Source organism: Sturnira hondurensis, unplaced genomic scaffold (assembly GCF_014824575.4).
Source record: "Sturnira hondurensis isolate 20B ecotype Veracruz unplaced genomic scaffold, ASM1482457v3 Scaffold0022201, whole genome shotgun sequence".
In the NCBI taxonomy this organism is placed as follows: domain Eukaryota; kingdom Metazoa; phylum Chordata; class Mammalia; order Chiroptera; family Phyllostomidae; genus Sturnira; species Sturnira hondurensis.
In genome coordinates, this window is record NW_028094832.1 from 8,421,956 (window position 1) to 8,446,863 (window position 24,908).

The 24,908-nt window shown below is 38.1% G+C and overlaps 1 protein-coding gene and 1 pseudogene across 1 annotated transcript in view; one reads left to right on the plus strand and one right to left on the minus strand.

Moving 5' to 3' along the window:
* PIBF1 (progesterone immunomodulatory binding factor 1) overlaps positions 1 to 24,908 on the plus strand; it is a 184,768-nt gene that overhangs the window by 50,340 nt on the left and 109,520 nt on the right. The window contains exon 10 of the mRNA XM_037034772.1: positions 10,624 to 10,722. Within this exon, the coding sequence (XP_036890667.1) occupies positions 10,624 to 10,722 (99 nt within the window). The remainder of the gene's footprint in view (positions 1 to 10,623; positions 10,723 to 24,908) is intronic.
* LOC118978948 (probable inactive 1-aminocyclopropane-1-carboxylate synthase-like protein 2) lies at positions 14,561 to 24,674 on the minus strand (annotated as a pseudogene).

A 24,908-nucleotide genomic window follows, 5' to 3' on the forward strand; every position in this document is an offset into this window, starting at 1 on the left:
TTGCTTTCTACGTGGGGGATTTTAAAAGAGAGCCTTTTATTTTCTCTTCCATGTGGAAAAGGAAGATGAAACTCATGCCATCCAATCTTGGCATCTACTTCTGCCGTCAGTCGTACTTGTGAAGTTAAGGGTTGAGGGGGAAGAGGAAGAAAGTGAAGACATAAAGATTTGAGAAAAGGCAGAGATAAGCAAAGGAAGAACTTAGATATTTGGATACGTCAGACATAGTATACAGTTGCCCCCACCCTTATCCACAGGGAATATGTTCTGTGACCCCCCATGTCTGAAACCAAACCCTATATATATACCATATGTGTGTGTTTTTCCTATACATAACCACTCTTTTTACTTACAGGAAGCTCTTTACAGCTTTTCTTTGGCATATTTGAATTACCAGCTTCGCTACTCTTGTGCTTTGGAGTCATTATTAAATAAAATAAGGGTTGCTTTAGCACAAACGCTGGTACACTTTAACAATGGATCTGATAACCGAGAAGGCCACGGAGTGACTGATGGGCAGAGAGTGTGTACAACGTGGACACAGGGGACCAAAGGGATGACTTACATCCCTGGCCAGATGGAACAGGCCAGCATGAGGTTTCATCATGCTGCTGATTGGAAGGGCATGCACTTTAAAACTTCAGAACTGTTTATTTCTGGAATTTTTCATTTAGTATTTTCAGACCACAGTTGACTGTGGGTACCTGAAACTGTGGGTGAGGCAGGGTTGCTGTACTTGAGATAACAGCATGGATGTATGCTTTGGCTCAGTCCGTTTACTGTATTTCTTGTCTTTTTCTGTACTTTATGATTGCTTTAAGATACCAGTTCGGTGCTCTGGGAAACAGTGAGTCAAAGTCTGGTGGTGAAATTTATTATATAAATAACCTTTTGCTTAGTAGGTGTTATATAACTAGAATGTACAGACACTCTTACACATTTGGAGGAAAAGAATTATTCCTTGAATGGGAAGTGTATTACGAAAAAGATTTGGAGTAAAAGACCAAACTTAAATTCTGGCTTTACCATTTATTAGCTGAGTGAATATATCATTTAATAGCCCTGAAGTTTAACTTCCTCTTACATAAAATGTGCTGATAATACTATTTCACAAGGTGACATACAAGGTCTAAATGAGATAATATATGTGAAAAGTACATTTTAAATTATAGCTATATATAAATGGTAAATGTTTTGATACCTTTTGCCTATATGCAATACTTATGTAAATGGTAAATGTTTTGGTACCTTTTGCCTATATGCAATACTTAAAAATATTTTGCCATGTGTTGACAATTTAAATAAAATGAATGTTATCTATTTATACTATTTAAGGTCAACATAGCATTATGGAACAGTATATTATCATTAAAAGGCACTATTACAAAATATATAATTATTCTTAAGTATTGGTCTCCATTGTAATTAAGTATCAGTATAGACAGGGAGGATCTGCACACCCTAAATTTCTGCATAAAATTGCTATTCATTCCTAATTAATACTGTAAGCTAATGAAGTCAAGAGAGATCAATTCAGCTGATTAATTTTTTCTAAAGTAAAACTACCATTACCTAAGATAATCTCATTGCTGTAAACAAAAAGAACTGTTCTCGTAGTGATGATGTAAAAAATGCAAGGATGAGTCTGTTAGAAGTATTCATGATGCTCTCGATGGTGCACAGAATATGGAAGTTCCAATCATTTGAGAATTATTTGTAAGGGGGAGAGGCCTTAGGGAAAAAGAAATGGAAAATATGCTTTTAAGTGTGATTGGTATTGCTTTAGTGACTTTTCCTACCATTTCAGTAAAAACCATCTTGATCACAATTTATCATCTTCCAAAAGTACTCAAGAAGAAACTTTAATGACATAAGCTTGAAATTTGTGTAGAGTCTTGGAGTGATATTAAACACCTTTGAATCACAAATCTGAGTTTACTTACGAAGGTTAGCTGGGGGCATGGAATGCACCACAGTAGGTGAACTGGGACTCTAGTGTACAGAGTCCACATAGTGTCCGCCCTCATTAGTGCCTCAGCAAACTTCCGTTGTTCATATCTTACCAGACACCTGTATACTTCTTAAAGTTGTTAAAGGGGAGAACTTAAGAATATTCTCCTTTTCTTTTCAGTTATATTATTCTGAAAGTATAACTTTCCATATCTTAACTTCTCAAATAATTGTAAATGAAATTTTGTTATCTTTTATTGTTCATTACGTTCATTATGCCTGTAGGTGATAACCTCATGTGCTTACTGCTTAATTAATAATCTTTAAGTATTTCAAGGTTTCTAGGGTGTTTCAGATATGAAGCAAAGTGAGTTCAAGTATGTAAGAACTTGGATTTAGCTGCGTTATATAGTTCATGGGGGGAGGGGCCTGGTAAAGTGGGAAAGCGTCGCATTGTAAAAGGCCCTGTTTGTCAGTGGGGAATTTGGGGTGCTTTTATAGTATGAGAGTGACATTATATATACATATACACAGTATATTATAATGTACATTATATATGTATTATATATAATGTACATTATATATGCACATATTTTTTATTGTGGTTGCAGTGTTGGGTGGATTATATGTAGTTGAAAAGGGAACAGCTGAAGGTGAAGTGTGTTCGGGTGGCGGGACTGGAAGACAGGGCGGTTGACAGGAAGCGCACCTGCTCCGGGAGTGGCCCTGGCTCTTCTGCTTCACTCGTCTCGGACACACGCTCAGACGTGGCCGTCACCTGCAGGTCGCAGACAAGATTTAGAGAGGAAGACAATTTCTGACCTTTCACAGATACGTAGGCGGTTCTGACCAAGCCCAAAAGTACTTGTCTGAGATTACGTACTTTATTGCTAGAAGTGTTTCTCTGCGGTGGCCCAGGCATCACTCCCCTCAGCCCTCCAGGACCAGCAGTCTTCTCTGTGCCCCCCAGTGCGCGCTTACAAACATCATCATTTTCTTTTTCTAGAATAAGAAATCTTGGGAAGCACTGCCCTAATGATCATTCTCTAAATGAATACCTTTATATTGTTTATATAGATTTTTGTATTTAGATAGCATATTAGCAATCACTACTATTTATTACTCAATAAATACCTGTTATGTGTCAAGTGTTATACTCAACATACATTGTAGAAATAATTAAGTGGGACATTTTATGAGGTTGTAGGTATTGGTGTCCCCGTTTCACAAATGAGGAGACTGAAAGGGTGTGACTTGCCTGTGAGTACAGACTTCCTCATTGGTTAAACTAGACACATCTGACTCTGTAGTGCAGCACACACTCCCACTTCACTAGTTGGCTATGAAAACTGACAAAAGATTTCTTATGAAAATTGCAATTTTGGTGATAATTTATTTAGAATTCTTGAGATCTCAAGAGTTTGCAAACACCACACCACTTCACTCTTGAGGGCTGAGTAGTGTGGATCGCCAGAACTTTGTAATACCATTTGGTTTGTTTTTTAATGGGAAAATGTATTTTTGTATTGTTGTTCAACTACAGTTGTCCCCATTCCCCCCCCACTCTCCCCCACCCAACCCACCCCCACCTCTCACACACAATCCTACTCACCTTTGGCTTTGCCCATGGGTCCTTTATACATGTTCTTTGATGACCTTCTCCCTTCTTTTCCAAATGATTCTCCTCCTCCCTCTGGTTATTGTCCATTTGTTCAATTGTTCATTTGTCCATTTCAGTGTCTCTGATTACATTTTGTTCATTTGCTTGTTTTGTTGATTAGGTTCCATTTATAGGTGAGATCATATGGTATTTGTCTTTCACCGCCTAGGTTATTTCACTTAATATAATGCTCTCCAGTTCCATCCATGCTGTCATGAAGGATAGGAATTCCTTCTTTCTGCTGCATAGTATTCCACTGTGTAAATGTACCACAGTTTTCTGATCCACTCAGTTACTGATGGGCACTTAGGCCATTTCTAGCGCTTGGCTATTGTAAACAATGTTGTTATGAACATTGGGGTGCATAGGTTCTTTTGGATTGCTGTTTCAGGGTTCTTAGGGTATAGTCCCAGTAATGGAATTGCTGGGTCATAAGGCAGTTCTGTTTTTAGTTTTCTGAGGAAACTCCATACTGTTTTCCACAGTGGCTGTACCAGTCTGCATTCCCACCAACAGTGCACTAGGGTTCCCTTTTCCCCACAACCTCTCCAACACTTGTTACTTGTTGATTTACGATGGCCATTCTGAGTAGTGTGAAGTAGTATCTCATTGTGGTTTCATAAAAGTATTGGTAATTTTGAGAATTTTTAGAATGGCCTTTATTTTTCTAGAAAATGGTTTAATTTTTTGACTGGACCTACCTGTCTGACCCCGCTCTTCTAAGGCCCAGACTCCCCCTTATAATGAGAGCTGGTCCCCCCTCTCCTGCTCAGGGACACAGCTCCAGCAGTCCTCCCTTTGTCTCCCATGTGGGCCAAGTTTTCCCCTTTCTACCAGCTCATTTCAACCATGTGCAAAATAATACTTCTCTCATCTTTAAAAAGCCTTATTATCTCCATTTTCCCCTCATCACCACCCCTTTTCTTTCTGCCCCTTTTGGCCAAATACCTTCTTTGCACCCCTTTTGGCCAAATGAGTAGTATACTCATTTGTAACCACTATCCCCCCATTTTTAACAATTTGCTAAGAAGCTTTTGCTCCCACTCCCCACCCCTGTACCACTCCAACAAAGCTGTTTTTAATAAGCCCCTGGAGACCTTCATGTTGCCAAATATCTGATGGTCAGATTCTCAGTTCTCATCTTACTTGACCTATTGGCCATATTTGCTACAGCTGGTCACTCCCTACTCTTGCAAACATGGTCTTGAACTGGTTTCCAGGATACTTCACTTGTACTTTTCCCCCTTTTCTCCTGACTCTAGGAAGTCTGGGTGCTACTCACTCCCTCTGCTTTCTCCTTGGGATCTCTTGCAGCCCTTCTCTATCTTATTTTCACTTGGTTATCTAATAAGCATCTTAAATTTGTTATTTCCAGAAGCAAACTTCTGTCCACCCAACCTGCTCTGCCTTTAGTTTGAACCAGTTCAATTAAAAATGACTCTGTTCTACCTGCCTAGACCAAAAACCTTCAAATCACCTTGAACCTCTTCTACCTTTTTCACATTCTCTGTTCTGTTTATCAGTGATCCTTTTGCTGGTGTCTTCAAAATTTAATTTATGACCCCTTCCTGTCTCACAGACTCGCCCTTGGTCCCAGCTACCCTTACGTCTTACCTTGATCGTTGCCAGAGCCTCTTACGTGGTTCCCTGGCTTCCCTGTGTTGTCGCCAGTCCGTTCTCAGCCCAGCTCCTGGTAAACAGTAGTTCAGATGGAATCCCTTCTCTGCTCAAATATAAAGTGTCTCTGTCTCTGTCTCAGTAAAAATACAAATGATCGTTCTGGACAGTGATACTACATGATCTGCTCCCAGTGCCCCTGTCCGCGCTTTACTGCTCTATCATCACTTGCTTTAACTGTTGGGTACATTTCTCACCTCAGGTCTCTGTGTTTATGGTTCACACCACTTGACACTCCACTCCTGGCTACCCAGAGCCCTGTGTCCTCACTTTCTCCAAATCTTCGTGTGTCACCCGTTCTCTGATGCCTTTTCTGAAATCCGCCCCAGCCCCCTCATGCTTACTGCCCGCCAGCCCCTCCTCTGCCTAGTTTTCATCCTTAGCACTTAGGACCTACTAACATACTTTTGGTTTCTTTTCCACTAGAATGTAGTTTCCACGTGAGTAGGGATTTTCATCCGTTGTGAAACAGGTGCTGGATTCTGTGTACCCATGTCTGGTGCCTCGTAAGTGCTCAATAAATATGGGTTGAATGAAAGAATAAATTGGCCCTGCTTCAGAGAGAGCTGGGATTTTAAGCAAGTGTTTTGCATTTTGGTGCTTCAATTTTTTGTAATTTTTAAAAACCACAGTTTGGGTTGGATATTTATCTACATTTGGCCCAAGTTTTCACATCTATAAAATGAAGAAAAACAATCTGTTTGGGCACCAACTTAGAAAGACAATAGGAAAGTATAGCACATTCAGGGAAAAGTAACCTCAGAAAGTTTCTACTCTTAAAATGCATAACATTCCCTATAAATTGTGTTAAATAAAATATTTACTTTGCTTTTTTTATGTCCCATTTACTTTTCAGCTAAGTTACTTTAAGAAAAAAATGACCAGTTATTGATTATATAACAGCGGATAATCAATCCACTTGTAACCCTTCTTTTTCATGCCATATTTAAAACAGAAGCATCGGATATAAAAATGAGCTTTCATATTTTGTCTAGGAAGAAAAATCTGAAAATAGACGTGATTAATTCACATGTTTTCCCTATAAATAAGCTTGTCATATAAACAGCCTGTTTCAATTCCTTTTTGTTCCAACTGTAAAAAAAATGTCCACTCTTATTAACCGATAATATTTTAAATGGAGACAGAAGGAGAAGAATGGGTTGCTTGGTTGTGCCTGCCGAGCTCTTCTGACGGCCATGATTTTTCACTATTTATTCTTGGTGAATTTCAAATTCTGAGGCATTGGTGATATTTAGTCAGACTAAGAAATGCTCTTGGCATCGCCAAACTCTGATTTGTTCCTGTTAGAATTTCAGTGGTTCCTAAAGCTTTTCTCATTCTTCTAAGACTTTTCCTTAACATTTTTCAAGTGTAAATTTAGATTAGGCATATTGGTACTGTAAAATTTATCTCTAGTAGTAAGAAAACACATTCCACCCTGTACAGAAGTCTGTTGTATGTGTTGTACTGAGGCTTTCCGGCTTTGGATGTGAGATACTTCCGGATAAACTTGGATGTATAAAGTTATCTCTGTGTAAATGTGCTAGATTACATGTGAAATACATAGCTTTTATTGCGGTATTACAACCATTTTTAGAGAAATAACTAGTCTGATTATTAAGAGAATCACCTTTCACTCTAAAACATACCTCAAGTTGCCCTGGCTGGTGTAGCTCAGCGGATTGAGCGCCAGCCAGCGAACCAAAGGGTTGCTGGTTCGATTCCCAGTCAGGGCACAGGCCTGGGTTGTGGGCCAGATCCCCAGTAGGGGGCATGCGAGAGGCAACGACCCGTTGATGCTTCGCTCCCTCTCTTTCTCCCTCCCTTCCCTTCTGTTTGTATTTTAAAGCAATTCTTGTAATGTTGGTCTACTGTACAGCTCCCAACATCTTTCTCCATTGTTACAATCACATTTGATTATATATACATATATATTTGATTACATATATAGATTATGTATTGATATATAGATTATAATTACATTTGATTATATATAACACATATTCAGTTTGGACTTTTCAAACCGCGTGTCCGAGCTTCGGTAGCTTGGACATGTCACAATAGTTTCTATCAATTTTTCAGCTGTGTCTTTTGAAGAACATTTAAATTCCTGCCGTTCTTTAATTGTATTTTGTTACATTTTCTAACACATTTAACATTTTAAAGTGGGTAATTTATTAGTTATATGGCATTTACACTTTTATCTATGGCCGGAATACAGTCCATCTGGTGTTTTTCAAACCAGTCTAAATTTGAAAAAAACAAGGGCCATAAAAACAAGTGTATAATATGTTCACAATTTTTTCAAGGCTTATTTTTTTAACTTTATCAGTTGATTTTAGAAAGAGAGTGAGAGACATCGATTTTTTTCCACTTATTTGTGCATTCATTGGTTGATTCCTATATATACCCTGACCAGGGATCAAACCCACAATCTTGGCCTATCAGGACAATGCTCTAACCAACTGAGCTACCCAGCCAGGGCCTCAAGGCTGATTTTTAATATCTATTTGTGCTATGAGATAATCATGTAATAGAAATCTCCCAATGACAGAATGTCTTACGGAGAAAAATTCTGTGAAACAAAGGAAATCTTAGTGTGCTGAAGACCATGACTCCAGAACGAGACACGCCAGGTTCACATTTGAGCTGCATGGCTTACTTGTACATGACCGTGAGCTAATGCTTAACTTCTCTGTTTCAGTCCTGTCCTTTTTAAAATGAAGGTAATGATACAACCTACACTTTGTGGGATTCTTGTGGAGGTTAAATTATAACATGTTATCATAAATATATGTTATCACAAATATATGTTATAAATAATAAAGGAATTAGATATGAAGTGCCTAGAATAGTTCCTACCACATGGTAAGCATTCTGTGTTTTCTATTATGATTATTGTCAGTGGAAGAATACTGCAGTTTATCTCTCAGACTTAATTTGAAATATTAAACATCAGTAGATAATATTAAAGGAAGTATTTCTCTATGTTAAAAGGAATTACGCTGCTCCTTATTGTTGCTTGCAGGCCGTGGGCAGGGGTAGGACAGTGCAGTACCTGATTAGGAGAAAGGGGCTACACAAAAATCTTATCAGCAAACACTTAAAAGAGGACTTACTAGTAGAAGTCTCAGCGTTTAGCACTTTCATTCATTTCATTTTGCTCTTTTTGAATTGCCTTTACTTATTTGTTTTCCAGGTCCAACTTACATGTCTTCCCTTAATTCACTCACCTCTCCTCCTCCAATGAAAAATAATCAGCTCCCCCTCTTTTTGGCCATAAAATTTTGTTTATGCCTTGATATAGCACTAATTACAGTTGGCTGGATGATAAAGATTGCGGCATGGTGAATGCACTAGTGACCCCCTCATTATACCTCCTTTTGTAAGCTCTACTGTTAGTTTAGTCTGGGTTTGATTTCATTCCCTGGGTCTTGCTTTCATTTCTAATGCCCGTTATTACAGGAAAGGCAATGTAGCTAGGGACTGAAGCTCCTCCACCTACCAACTAAACATTCATAATTCATCAGTACCGTAAAAATTACCTACTTAGAATTTTGTTACTGAAATAACATATAGAATAATGAGACTACATTCGAGATATGAAAATTGCAATCAATTTGTGATAATTTACTGACTAAAATGTGTAGATCATCTAGGAATGAAAAAATCATCTCTAATATACTTTGAGAATTTTATTCTATCTATAAAAGTAAATTTTCACTTTTCAGTTCAATAATAGAATTTCTTGAAGGTCACTGCAGTCAGGATGATATCAGCAAATGGCATGCCATTTTATGATATCCACTTTAAATGCTCTTGTTTTCTTTTAAATAGGAGTTATCTTATTTCTTTTAAATAATTTTGTATCTGACTCAAAAACTATTCCACTGATGAATCTCTGTTGGTTGACATGTTTTAAAATTTCAATTTGTTGCGCGTTTTGCACTGTGCAGAAGGTGACGTTGAATAATGGCACAGCACATGTAAGCACCAAGGATTCCTACCCAGTAGTTACTAGGTGTATTTATTCAAACCATGTGGGTTTTCAAGACTGTCTACTGACATCCTCCATGAAAAATAAAGACCAAATTCTAATGCCCAGTTTACTTCTTTATGGGAGATAGGGTAATGTGATGTATTTAAAAAAAAAACATGTGCTTTAGAATAAAATATAGCTGGGCTCCAATTACAGCTTTTAACACTTAACTGTGTGACTTGGAGCTGGGTACTTAAGTCCTCTGAATCTCAGTCTACTCAACTACGAAATAGGTTAGAATAAACAACATAAAGGATTTGTAAGGATTAAGTGAGCAAAATTGTTTATGCTATACTCTATCTTTATTTATAACTGTTAAGAAGAGGATTTAAAAAATTACCTCTGTTAAAGAAGCTGACTGTTGATATTTTTTAAATTCAAACTTTCACTTTAATAAAAAAAAAAGATTTGATCTTTAAAGGCTCATGTCTGGCTGTATCATCTAATTACTGATGTAACCCTTTACCTTTTGGACATTTTCTTAACTGTCACTAAATGTGTCTTTATATCAATTTTAGTTTCAGTTACTTCCAGTGCTTTCATCAGCACTGGAAGTAGATGATTTATCTAGCACTCTGGCCTCATACTCCCTTTTGTCCTATGTGAACATTGACCTTCGTCTCAGCTTCACTGCATTCAGCTGCTCCGAGGGCCCCAGCTACGATTATCGCTGGAAGCACAGCACTAGTCCGCCTCCAAATCCGTTCCCCAACAGTGATCTCTAGTCTTCCTCCGCACTCGTGCAGCTACTTGCGCGTTAATGCTTATCACCTCATCAGGATTTCATGTCCTTCGTCCCTTCTGCTGGCTCCTCATCCATCTTCCCTCCTGGGTGCCCTTCTCTTCCCTTTCTCTTCAAGTCAGGTCCAGGAAGTAGTATCGCATCAGTCGTTCCCTTGCTCGTATTCCAAGCTTCTCTGTCTTATATCTTTTACTTAAAGTACTTTATAAAGTATTATTAACGTCTCAAAACCTCAGTTGTCTCATGGATAATACAGTATTAATAATAACGTATATAATATAATACGGTGTTTAGTCCACCTTCAGCCCATGTGGAGAAAAGTTGCGAAGAAAGGCAGCGTGACATTTAGAGATGGCCCGTGTTTGCACCTGCAGTGCCGCGTGCTGCTGCAGAAACTAACCACACCAGGCAAATAGGATACACCATTCGGTTTGCCATCCTCTGTCAGCTCCTTAGGATTGTCAGAGGGCCCCACTCCATGAAAACTCATTTATTAATCTGTAGAAGATGGATGCTTATGTATTTAGAATAACTGAATGTATCTTTACATTTTAGAAATCTCCGAGAAGCAAGGGATAATGCTGTGGCCGAAAAGGACCGAGCAGTGCTGGCTGAAAAGGATGCTTTAGAGAAACATAGTGAGCTCTTAGACAGGTAAGCAGCCTGAAAGCAGTAATGTCAAAACTCTGCAATTTTTGTTCTTCTCACTTTGATTTTTCAAATTATGTTTTAATAAAGTATAATCTTTATTTCCATTGAAATATAATATACATGTGTTATTTCTATAGTGTGTAAATTTTGCATACGTTGAAACAAGATAAAGAGCAATTGTGTCACACAAGAGAGCTTCGTAATATTGTTTTCATTAATCTCAATCACTACTCTTTAAGAGGCAAACACTGATTTCCATCACAATAGGTTAGTTTTGCTCTTTCTGGAGTAACACTAAGAGGAATCATGCATTATGTTCTCCTTGGTGTCTCGCTTCTTTCACTCAGCCGCCTTCTACGTGTCGTCCATTTGTTTCTGTGTCGAGAGTTCATCCCTTACTATTGCTGAGTACAAGCACACATCCATGGTCTGTGTATCCATTCACCTGTCGATGGGCATTTACGTTGTTTCAGCTTGGAACTGTCATGAGTAAAGCTGCTATGAACATTTGTTGTACATGTGTTTTATGGGCATATGTTTTTATTATTTCTCTTGGGTAAATACCTAGGAGTAGAATTGTTAACCATAGACTAAATTACTGTTTTACCTTAAGAAAACCTGCCAAGCTTAACTTCAAAGTAGTTGTGCCATTCATTGTACACTCCCTAGTTCATTTTTTAAAAATCTTTTATGTTCTGGTTCATGTGTAGGAGGCAGGGGAAGAGAAAATGATTTATCTTTTATTTATCAGTAACAAAGGATATTTAATAGCCTAGTTAAAAGGAAAAATCACTAATGAATATCAAGGTAAATGTCGTTACCTCACTGAACACTGAATTTTCAGTGGTTTGACTATATGGAGAGTAAACAGTGCTTAACTTTTTAAAAAACTTTTTATTTTGAAATAACTCGACAGAAAACTACTAATATAGTACAAAAAGTTTTCATATACCTTTGACACATTGATAAACTTTGAAAATAAGCTGAATCGGTCTTTCAATTGTTAAGTGCACACCTGCAGATTTGTTTGTGATTTATGCAATACATAAAAGTTGAGGCAAGTCTTCATATAATTAACCTATCTTTAATTTTTTTAGTTTGTCAAAATCTGTTAGAATGGCTCAGAGTTATACTTCTGAATATATCTCAACTTTATAAACTTGATGGACCAGTGGAAGAACTTTAATAATTGTAATATTGAAGAAATCTTTCTGTCCTGGCTGGTGTAGCTCAGTGGATTGAGCACAGGCTGTGAACCAAAGGGTCACAGTTCAATTCCCAGTCAGGGCACATGCCTGGGTTGCGGGCCAGGGCCCCAGTGGGGGCCATGTGAGAGGCAACCACACATTGATGTTTCTCTCCATCTCGTCCTCCTTCCCTTCCCCTCTCTCTAAAAATTAAAAAAAAGAAATAAAATATTTTTAAAAAAGAAATCTTTCCTATAATGTGAAAGTATATCTAATTCCAAAGATCTCAATATAAAATAAATTTATAAATCAGCTGTTTTTGCTGAAGTGCTAATACACGCTATTTAAAGTTATCTATTACTATGTAGAACCCTTCTATTTATATATCTATATGATTTCCACTAAAGATTTATTTGGCTTTTTTGTTGATGTTTTTGAGCGTGATAAATTTAGTAATGGTTCTAGAATAATATTTATGAACAAACTAACATACTTTAAAAGAAAGCATAAGATTTTAGTTAGTAAACCAAGCAGAATTTCCTAACTTGCTAGCTTTGAGATGTTTTTGTGGATTTGGAATGAGGAGAATAGTAAATTGTACCTTCAAATGAGCTACTTCATATTTATGCTAAACTTTGTAATCTTCTTAATGCCTAAAATTCTTCTTTGCCTGACACTTCTTCTTGTCCAGACACTGGTATTTGTCCTAAAGGCCCTGGGATACTTCAGTACCTAAAAGTATTTCTGAATTACTGAGAATTCAATAATTTAATGCTTCTTAAGCATATAGAACAGTGTCTTGCACAGAAGTAGTACTAGAGAAATGTTTGCTTTTATTATTATAAACTAATTTGTTCAACTGTTTGCTATTAATCTTTACTAACTAAATTTTTGTTATTCAAAAGTTGGTATCTTTCCAAGCCATTTTCCACTAGAATATTGAATAAACTGGTACAGCTCATTTTTAAACTGCTAGAAGAGAGGAAGCTTAATTCCTTGAAGTATTAGTAAAAACCTTGCTTTTCCACAGCCTGATTGTCAGCCAGCTGTCAATACTTATAACAGTGTTAGATCAAGGCAAACAAGGAGAAAAAGAATGTGTTTCTAGACACACTAGAAATGCCTATGAGCAGCAAGTAGCGCTGATGCTCACACCTTCAAAGGACATTAGGGGACCAGGCATTTATTGACTGAATAAATGAGGGTAATGTCTGGGAATCTAAAGCTCAAAATAAGTGTGGGCTTTAACAAAATGCTTAAAACAGCTAAAGTACTTCCTTTTTTAGCTATAATATCAACAAATAAAAGGGAAAATCCCTCCACTTTAAGGCTATAATGTTGCTAGATGACTTTAAAAAAGAAGGATTCTAGATGTCTCCACAGTTTCATCCTTTCTTAATTTATACCTTGTTTTTCGGACTATACACTGCACCTTTTCCCCCAAATTTGGGAGAAATAATGGTTGTTAATGCTGCTGCTGAGTTCTGTTTACATTCACTTTGGTGAAATATTATGTTATTTATGTTATTAAATATTTTACCACATTTGTTGCTTTGAATTTTTTTCCCTATTTTTGTCTAAAACCTAGGTGCATCTTATGGTCCAAAAAATACAGTAAATTCAATACAATTCATGTTAAAAATTTCAAGAGTTTTTACAGAAACATGAAAACTGACTCTAACAGTCTTTTTCAGAATTAGCATGGCTGTTCTTGTACTTACTGTACCTTCACTCATCCATATAGGTTTTTGTAGTTATATTTTTCACATTATATCTATCATCCATCCAAAGTTCATTTTAGAGAATGGTGTACATAGAGAACTATTTTTTATGAAAATGTCAGTATTTTTTTAAGTTAAACTGTACATTGAATGGGATCCACATGAAAATACCAGCAAGGTTTGTTTTTAAGTCTGCACACTAACTTCCCCTTGTGTTGGGTGGTGGTGGATGGCACAGGCCTTCTGGGACCCTGGTAAAGGCAGTGGAGTCAGGGATGCATTTGGATTAAGTGCTTCATGGTCACTTCTGTTTTATAGTTAAATTATCGCCAGCCATTTCTGAGTAGCAGTGGCTTCCAGGAATACTCTTATTATCTCCTGTGCCTGACCCCGGTGTGGTGAGAGAGAAGAATGTGTTTCAGGTGCGCTTTACGGGAACCAGGCATTACTGGAACCAGACATTTCATTTCATTGTATTTCATTTTGTTTCATTTCATTTTATTTTATTTATTTTTTATTTCTTCCTTTCTTCCCTTTTTTCTCCTTCCTTCCTTCCTTCCTTCCTTCCTCTCTCTCTCCCTCCCTCCCTCTCTCCCTCCCTCCCTCCCTTTCTTTCTTTCATACAAAATTAAACCCATCCAGAACTCCCTTTATTCCTACAATCTTTCCCACCCAAAACCTCCTAAAATCATTTCATACCACAAAATAGCTAGCAAAGGTTAAAAAGATGCAAACCTTCCAAAAGTCACAGATACTCAGCTTGAGGCTGCTCACTGGGTCAGTTTCTAGAGGATCCCACTGTCTGCTTTATTATAACAGTGGGTCAATACTACAGCATTCTGGACTAGAGGCTGATGTCAGGGGCACCCTGAGCGTGTGATTGGCTGGGGGTGCTGATTGGGAAGCAGACTGCTTATTCCCTTTGTGCATTCTTCATTGCTTCACTGTGAAAGCCTGCTTCTGCTCCACTAGTGCCTGAGAGAACCAATGCATGGTGACTCTTAGGTGGAGGGGCTTATCCAAAAAGATGACCCAGAACCAGCCAGGATCCTAACACACATAGGACACATGTAATGCCAGGGGACAATGCTAGTTCATTGTCCAGGAAGTGGCGATAGAGGAGCAGCTCTTCCTCAGATGTGCGTGGGCCCAGATACTCTTTCAAGCTGATCTAGACACGGAGGCCAGAGCCACAACTGAGAAAAGGGGTATTCAGTGCCTTATACTTGTTGGTGATGTACCTGTGAGCTTCCTGCAGCCGAGGTGGTTAGTGGGCAGGTGCACATTGTTGGTTCATTCTCTGTCCTGGAGCAGCTGACACAGCTTGCGCTGGTGAGGCCAGAGATGCTGCAGAGGCAGCCAAAGGCATTCACGGCAAAGGCCACGTCCTTGTGGGTGTGCAGAGTGCCAAAACGCACACCAGAGATCTCTAAACCCTTACTGGTGCCCCAGATCAAATGGGTCCTGTTGGGCTCAGGCAAACTTTCCATGCCCAGAACACTGTGGAATACGGTAGAATCATCAAACACAGACAGCATGCAAATCTGTGATCACAAGGAGGTTCTACCTGTTGGCAAATTTCGGGTACTCCTTCAGTGAGTCCTGGGAGTAGATGTTTCCCAGAGGATTGTGGGAGTTGATAAGCATGAGGCCTTTGACCTTTTTCCGCTTAAGGCTAGCCTCAAGCAGGGCTTTCTCTAGCTTGTCCACAGTCAGCTGGAATGGTTGGGTATTCACCTCAATGATCTGACTGTCCAGGTAGAAATGAATCAGCTCAACTTTCCCATACAGGTGGGAAGTATAGGGGAAGTCAGCAAGAAAGGGGGTGGAGGTCAGAAAGGCCTCACCCGGATTACACAGAACCATGGTCAATGAATCCGAGGCAGAGCAGTAGCCACTTAGAACAACCACATTTTCTGCATCAAGCTGGGCAGGGTCCTTGCAGTCAGAAACTGGCCCACTTCTTCCCTCAGGAGTGTTTCTCTGCTCCAGTGACAACATCACAGGCCATTAACAATGTAGTCATGTCACTCCAACTCAACCTTTCAGTCCCCTAATCAGTGCAGAGCTTGTTCTCTTGATGCCGAGGTTGATGAAGCCTGAGGTGTTCTTGTCCTCGTGGTGTTTGTCTCCTTGGGCATGTAATTCTGGAATCTGGAGTGGAATAAAGCAGAGATGTCAACCTCATGGTTGAACAGATTATGACTGACAAATGCAGCTTCCAAATCACTCAGTTGGTGACTTAGCTGGTCAGGCTGCCTGGATGATCAGGCCTGCTGCCCACCTCCAGCGTCACCCGTAGAGTCCAGGGGAGAGCAGGGCATCGGGAGCTCCAGGCTTCTTGTGGCCCCAGACTGGGAGAGGCTGATCACCTGGCACTTTAAGTGGCCAAGAATGGCTTCCTGCTGCAGTGCCTGGTCTCCAGCTGCGTGATGTAGTCCTCTTCCATCTGCTGCAAGCACAGGATTGGCTCCGTCAGCTGGCTGTGGGGCTCTGGTTTCTGAGGCCCTGGCCCCTCATCTGGCCACAGGACTTGTGGAGGGTGTCTGATGGGTGACTCAGTCTTCTTTGTATTGGCCTCACTGGGCTAGCCTGAACCTTTCAGGAGATGAAGTAAGAAAGTTCTGAAAAATGACCTCTTTACATTAATACTAATCTGTAGACCCAAGAGAGGACACATCAGGTGGGTCTAAAGCTCCTTTGGGCACCTGCGGCTTTTTTCCTGGAGATAGAAGGCCAGCAGCCATGGCCTTGGGGACCATCCGGCCCCGTGAGGCCGCACTATGTCTCCTGCAGCTTCTGTCTGGCCTTCTTTCTTTATGGAGGTGATAAATGTATCATTTATTTTGGAGGAGGTCCCCTGGCGTTCCTCAGACCTCTGGACACTCAAATCTTTTACTAATATGGTGGATTCCTGAATCTTCATAGGGTTGGGGGACTTTTCCCCCCAGCTTTATAATTGACAAAACTGTGAGATGTTGAAGGTGGACAACCTGAGGATTGGGTATGTGTATACATTGTGAAAAGATTCCTCTCCCTGAAGTTCATTAACACACCCACCAGCTCACATTTTTACTTGCGTGTGAGAAGATTTAAGTTTTACTTTCTTAGAAAATTTCAGTTAAACAATACAGCATTGTCAGCTATGGTCACCATGTCATACATTAGATCCTCAGACTTTATTCACGTTACAGAAAAAAAATTTTTAACCACACATATTAAATTCATATTGAAAAATTAAATAAGTGCGTTTCTGAGCAAGAACCACAAATTGCATCAGGTCGCCGGGGTACCCAACATGGTGAAAAAGAAATGTCGGATTCATACCTCACAGTCAACACTGGGACACATTCCAAATAGGTCAGCTGTTTTTATGCAAGTCGTTAAAGTACTAGAGAAACCATAGGGTAATGGTTTCATAGCCCTGGATTGTACAACGCTTTTGGAATTCAGCATTTGTAAAAGTAAGAATTCATAAACTTAGCTCCTTGCAAATGAAAAATGTTGGTGTGGAATTACTACCATAAAGAAGGTCAAAAGACAAATGCAGTCTGGGAAAGAACACCTGCAACTCCTGTCAGAGTCGTGTGATTCACTTCCCCATAGGAAGACTCTCCTACAGATGGGTCACAAGTGAAAATTAGATTGAGATTAAAACTAGTTTTCCTCCAGCAAAAACTGAAGGGTTGTGAATACTCTGTGTTTGGAAAAACAGGAAATCTCATGCCTTGTTAGTGGATTTTAAGTTGGTACAACCTCTTTGAAGAGTAATTTAACAACGAGGCAAAAGAACCAGTGCACATTGCTGTTGGCCCAGGAGTGGCATTTCTGCTATGTTATCCTACAGACTTTCTTGCTAGGTACTCAGTGGCGTATATAATGACATATTCTTTATAGCATAGGAAGCTGCTACAAAAGATTGAAATTATCCCAAACATTCATTGACATTTAGGCAATAACTAAGTAAGTTACAGCACTTGGTTACAGCTATAGAATAAAACATGTCACTGTACAAAAGGAATAAAGTAGTTTTATATCCTGACAAGGGAAAAGCTTTAAGATATGTCGTTGTGTGAAAAAGGCAAGCTGCAGAACCATATATATGTAACAGCATTATCATGTATATGCACACATTTTTTCATGCAGGATATATAACAGATAGATGTGTGTATATTATACATAAGGCTGTCATTTCTATAAAAATTAAAAAACAATACAATACATACATGTATAATTTGTGTGTATTTGCTTATATCTAAACAATTCTTGCTTGTGCAATAAATTGGGAGGCTGGGGGACAGATGTTGGATATAGATTTTTTATAATACATTCTTTTGTCCTATTTAAATATGGAACTTGTGACATTTTTAAACTTTCTTTTGGGGCTGTTTTCAGGCTTAGATATAATAAGATATTGTAAGTGCATGTCCTAGATTATATGCTCAATAAGCAGCGATGTTTGTAGTGGTTTTTCACATTGCTACTGGGGGAGCAAGATGACCAAGAGTTAGGATGGGTTCTCTTAAGAATAAATCAAAGCAGATTACATTTCCATCTTTATTAGGGACATTGTGCTGGTAAAACGTAGAAATGAAGTTAGGGTACAAGTGATTTGCCACGACTTTCCATGACATCCTTCTAAACAAGATAGGGAATACATGGGCACAATTCAAGGTTAGATAAATGGGTTAGTGACTGCTTAAGGCATTACCCAGGTGTTTTTAGAGAATCATTAATGATCAAGAGATAGATATCAATAATGCTCTGTAGTGTTATATGTATTACTGTATTTAGTACTATAAATATTTCTATACATATTTATAATATGTATAATACTATACATATTTTTGTCAGTAATTTGAGTAAAAATAAAAGCACCTTATGTTACAAATTTGCTATAATATACGGCAGCAGAATAACAAAGAAATTGAATTACAGAATAAAGATCTGAGTAGATCTTTTCAAGCAGAAATTAATGACCTGAATGAAACGTAATGAATAAATATAAGATCATACACTTGGACCCAGACAACCTGAGTTATTAGTATAATTGAATTGAAATTGAATTGAAATGTGAAAATAAATGCTTAGCATTGAAGTGGGAAAATAACTTGGGAGATTTCTATATGGATCTATATCCTACAGTAGTAGAAGTTATCTCTAGAATGTGGTTGATAATTACCATATCTGAAGAATTGTGCTGGGGTCTGGGCACCCAGGCTTTAAACCCCGGGTCTGGCCTAAACTGTGGAAAGATGCAAAAGTACCCTAACAGTGCTAGATTAGAACTGTCAACAGATATTTGAAGAGTTCCTAGATGAATGAGCTGGTTTTCTCACTTGGTGAGACTCAAAGTAGCATTGGGATGCCTGGGTAAACAGCAGAAGAAAGAGTGAAGGTAAACTTGCTGCTGAGGCTTTCCAAAATGCCTTGCCACCTAGCATCCTCCAGTGGGGGAGGTGTTTGCACGTTAGCTGGACAGGCATTCAGTAGGAATGTGCTTCAAGGACTGAAGCATCAAGTGGGCAACTTGATGAGTTTGAAGCCTCTTTGAATCCTGACATTATCTGTGACAACAGCTGGAAAGAGTTAACGCGTTAGTTAAGTTACCGCGCAAGAGGAACGGTGAGCCCAAACTATTTTTGAGTGTATAATTTTTTCACATCTCTGCAGTTCACTTTTCCTGTGTTTTTTCAAAAACTTAGTGCTTAGGACTATTTGGAAAGGATGCTATATATTTGTTTAATATCCACTGAAATTCTTTTGAGTGTATATTGCCTAGAAATATTTGAACTCATATATTTTGGGAATATCATGTGTGCTTTTGTATATAGTTAAACCCAAGGAAAAATATTTTTATTTTTCAGATGTTGAGTTTTTAATACTCAAATATGTGATTCTACTTCCTTGGTATCAATATCAGAATAAACAAATATATTTGAATCTTTACATGGATTTTGATTTCCCTGAATCATACTTTATATAAATAAAGCCTCAGATGTGCCCATACACAATTTTCTAATCAGGTATAATTAGTCTCAACTTTTTCGTGTATGTTAAAAGTTTTTCTTTATCATATGTTTCATTAAATGATTAAACAGTGTTATTATAAAGATAAATGTAAGAAAATAGTATGCCACTTGTAAATATGAATGAAAAAGGGTTTTCATTCAAGGACTTTTAATTGTCTACAAAATTATGGATTTTTCTCAGAGATTAAAAGGTCTACATAGGCCCCTGACAGGTATGACTCAGTTGGTTAGTCATCAGCCCCCATAGAAAAGGTCATGTGTTCAATTCCCAGTCAGGACACTTGGCCTGAGTAGCAGATTCAGTCCCCAGTCAGGGCAGGTAGGAGAGACAACGATTGATGTTTCTCTCACATTGACACTTCTCTCCCTCTCTTTCTCACCCACTTCCCCTGTCTCTAAAAAATAAATAAATAAAAGTCTTTTTTTAAAAATGGTCTATGTAGGTTCCAATTCAAGTTCAAGTTCAATAATTTATCTAATACTGAGTAACAAATAATAAGTACTGTATTTTGTGTTAATGCACACCCATATTTTTGGCCCACACTCTCAGGGAAAAAAATGTTTCTTTTTAATTTTTCAATTCGATTTTTTGTTTATTTATATTTAGATAAATTCAGTTATCATCTTCCAGGGTATTATTTTGTATACAGTATTGTTATTGCTTTCTAGAGTTACACTTTTAATGCATAAGCATAAATAAAAGATTAAAAACATTTATATAGTTACAGAGTTAGTACTACCCACATATAATGTGCACCCTTATTTTTCCCTTAAAATTTTGGGCAAAAAGTGTGCATTATGCAAAATCCAGTTTTCATGAATATCAACAGTTATGTCTGTTGCTTTGAATCTTTGCACACACTCTGTGGATTCTGTCAAAGAGAAATTTTTACACCTGATCATGGTGAAAATAGAATAAGTTTAATACTCTGTTAATCCGTGGGAACCTACATGAGAAGCCTATATATGAATTTAAAGTAAACTTGCCATCTAGAATTGATTTTAATAGTATTTTTCAGTTATGATTGTTTTAACTGTTTTTTAAATATATATTTTATATTTTGAAATGTATGTATAATTCAGTTTGTAAATATTTTTAAATGATAACTACTTGATGTTATGCTTTCAATTTCTACAAGTTTTTTGACTATAGTAGAATTCTGTCCTCATTTATACATGTAGAATACAAAAATAAAAGGTGAGTAGAGTAAGTTATTTTTATGTAGTACCAAGCTCGTTTATAGCTTGATATAGAAGCTAGTTTTCTTAAATTCCCATTTGGTGCTTTATCCCCAAGATTAGGACAGTTTTGGTATGCCTTTATTCTGCCCTTTTTTAAATACTCTTAGATTGTTTTATCTTTGTTTATCTGCCCTTTCGTCTACTGCTGGCTTCTTCAGTCAACGTATGTATCATTTACAAAATGAACTTAATGGAATGAAGGACAATGAGATTTGGAATACAAGCTGTAGTACTGCCTGGCCTGTGCAGCTCAGTTGGTTGGGCACTGTCCCCCACACTGAATGGTTCCGTTCCCCGTCAGGGCACATGCCTGGGTTGCAGGTTCAGTCCCCAGGCACAGAGAGGACAGAAGGCAGCCATTTGATGTTTTTCTCTCACATCAGTGTTTCTCTCCCTCTCTTTCTCCCTCCCTCCCACCTCTCTGAAATAAAAAAAATTAATTGTTTAAAGAAATAAAAGTTATAGTGTTGTACTCAAACTTTATTTTACTTTGCAATAATTTTATTCATCATTTCTAGATTTCATGGTTACATAACATAATTCACTTCAAAATTGTCATTTGAATGTATAAATTCCTAATTCTCAACCTTGTATTAAGGTGCTCTTTTGTCATACTTTGCGAAAGAAAGAATATACAATAAATTCATACTTTTTAGATGACATCTTTAATATCTGAATGATATTTGTAAAATACTCTCTTTTATGGATTACTCTATTGATTTTCTACAGTTAATAAAATTATATTTTCTTTGTTACTTGATTTCTCTTATTCCTGCCGTGTTCTATTTTCCCACAGGTTTGCTTTATTTATATTAAAATAGTCTAGCCCGGCATGGTTCTAAAAGTTTCTCTTGGCTTTTAGGCGGCTGTTCCATCTGACATAAATTTGTTCCCTTTTATAGGATTATATCTCAAGCTATACTCTTTACTTCTTAAATTACCCACAAGTGATTGCATTGCTTTCCCCAGTAAAGGCTTTAGAATTAGTAATAATGTAATGTACGTGAAAGCATTAAGAAATTTATTGCGGAGATGAAAAATATCTGTTCCTTTTCAGTTCAGACATAAGGCTCTGAAAGGAACCAATAAGAAACTCCCATATTCTTATCACAGCATATAAATTTTATTTTATGCCACCTTTCATCTTTCTTTTTCTTTGTTGGGTATTGGTCTGATCTGAAATTCCTTGTCCTGCCAGGAACCATGTCCTGGGGAGTCATTTAACTATTCATGGATAGTTTATTGCTTATAATTGGGCTTAAGTGGTACAGGTTCTCAAGTGATATACCTATTTCCACCTCCAAAGCACAGAAATGGATTTGCATTATGAGCCTATAGTGTGCCTATTTCGTTGTGTAAATGGAACAGTTGGTGTGGAGAAATGCTCTTTGCATACTTGGCGACATAAACCTCTTCTCTCCTGAATTCTGAATAACTCAATGTCCATCAGTCTAGCGATCAATTCATTCTTTACTTTCTACAATCAGGGCTGTGCTCCTTTATTCTATCTTGGCCTGTATTTTTTTTAAGTTTTAGTTTAAACAATTTCATATGTGCACAAAAACACGAGAGTGGTACAAAGAATGTCTGCGTACCTTTTATCTAGACTCACCCTTTTCTAACATTTTGCTTCATTCGTTTTATCGTCATGTTCTGCCTCTCTCCTTCCTCACTCACACACATATACACACACGGGGCATTTTTTTTTTTCTGAATAGTTCCATACATTGAATATACCACATACTTTTACCTCTTCACAGTTTACTTCCTAGGAATAAGAATACTCTCTTATGTAACCACAGTGCACTTTCAAATATAGGACAACATTGATGATAGTACTTTCTCCCATTTTGTCATTTGTCCCAGTAATGTCTTTTTATATCAGTTTTTTTTTCTGGTACAAGATTCAGTCCAGAATCATGCATTTTAGTTCCCATGCCTCTTCAGTCTCCTTCCATCCGGAACAGTTCTTCAATTTTTTCTATTCTGTTTTCATGACATTTGGTCATTTTTGCGTGAGTATGTGTATTCAGCTTTCCCCGGGGACCTCATCTTCTGCTCAACTTCCACTGTTACTTTAAGAGTGACCAGTAACGTGCTTAAACTCAAACCATACCTTTATGTCTTACAAGCTGAGATTTCCAGCTACCTGATTGATAGTTTTATGTGGCTGTCTTTCTGGAACTTTAAACTCAGTATTTCTAAAACACCCTTTGCTTCCTGACACAGTCACCCTGCCCCAAACAAAAGTGGCTCAAATGACCTCACTTCTATAACTTTTACCACCATGTAAAGCTATTTCTGCTTGAACCTTTGGAATAATCTTTCCTGGTGCTCCGAAGTATAATCACTTACCAAGTGTTATACATTCTGCCCAGTAATATCTCTAAAATTCCCTGCTCTCCTGTCGCCGTCATCCTGGGTCAGCCTCTCATTACTCCTTCAATGGTGTCATGTTGCAATTGTGTCCAATACCTCTTCATTGGTGGCTCCACCCCCCACCCCACTCGGTTAATCCTCTTGCCCAGACCTGTTTTTCTTCCCCGAGTTTGGTGTTTTGACTAACATCATTTGCTTAAGCACGTGAACAAGAAAGCTGGTGATTCACAACTACCGTTTCCTTCTCCCTCCCCTTTCCCATTTGTTCAACCAACAAATCATTATTGATACCTACCATGCCGGTCACTGTGCCAGGTGCTGATATACATTAGTAAATAAAGTGGAGGGTGCTTCCGCCGAGAATCCGTTGAGGGGGACAAAGTAAACAAATGTATATAATTATTGTAATTATATGTTTTGGTGATTGCTGTGAACTAGGTTGTGTAAAGGAGAATTATGGCTTGAGCAGGATTAACCATGATAGATAGTCAAGAAAGGCCTCTGTGACACTGTGTGTGTCAGGCGGGGCAGGGGAGGGGGGGTGGTGTACAAAAAGAAATACAGTGGGGACAAAAGTAATACTATATTCTTTTTACATCAGTAAGTGTCTCAGGCTCTTTTAATAAGGCTGGAATAAAATTTAAAGCTATTCTACAATCAATGTATTAAAAGCTGTTTTAAGATAATAATTCAGGATCTTGAGAATTTCTCTGTAAAGGCTCATGTGTACAGAATGCAGAGGTGCTGGGGGCGGGGGAGGAGAGGGGGCAGGACAAAGACCTGAAGGGGGTCACGTGTATGGTGATGAATGGAAACTAGACTGATGAGCACTCAGTGGAGTGTATAGAGGGATGATAAAGTTTTGCACCTGAAACTTACAGAACAACCACTGTTACCCCAATAAATTTAATGTACATATATACACACATACTTTGCAAAAAAAAGAATTTGCTCAAGAGCCTTTCTGTGTCAGAGTTTCAAGAGGGAAAGTGCTACTGTCCTACTTGGGTTACCAGCCCATGCCCACCCTGCTCAGTTGTTGCCAGAGGCTATGATCACATTAATGAAATACAGTTTGGAGTTAGGGATAGTTTCTAGATGAAACTTCTTTTTTGGGTGATGGGAGCATAATGCCAGAATGAAAAAAAGAGGTGCAGAACAGATACCTCAGTGAATTGTTTGCTTTAGTTCCTGACCAATGAAGGAAGAAAACGAAGCTCAGAAAATTTAAACATACTCGAGTTCTTCAGCACTTTTTGATTGAATCAAGCTTAAGGCCGCATTTTAAAGTTACTATCAAATATATGTTTAAGTGTGTGGCTCATTAATTAGCTTAGAGAAAATGTTGGCGATAACACCAAGGTTTCAGACTCATTCTTCTTACAGGCCTCCATGGGCGGTTGGGGCAGGGGAGAACAGGACAGGTGAATTCCACGATCTTTTCTCAGTCCAGCCAGCTGCCGCACAAATGTGTGATTTGGAGTCACAAGAGAAGAGTAGTAGAATCAGTACAAATAGGTAGTATTGCTAGAAAAAACATTTAAGTACCATGCTCCCTGGTGACATATCAGCAGCACATGTGTGTAAGTGAAGGAAAGCACATTGTATGTTGACACACTTTTTAGGAT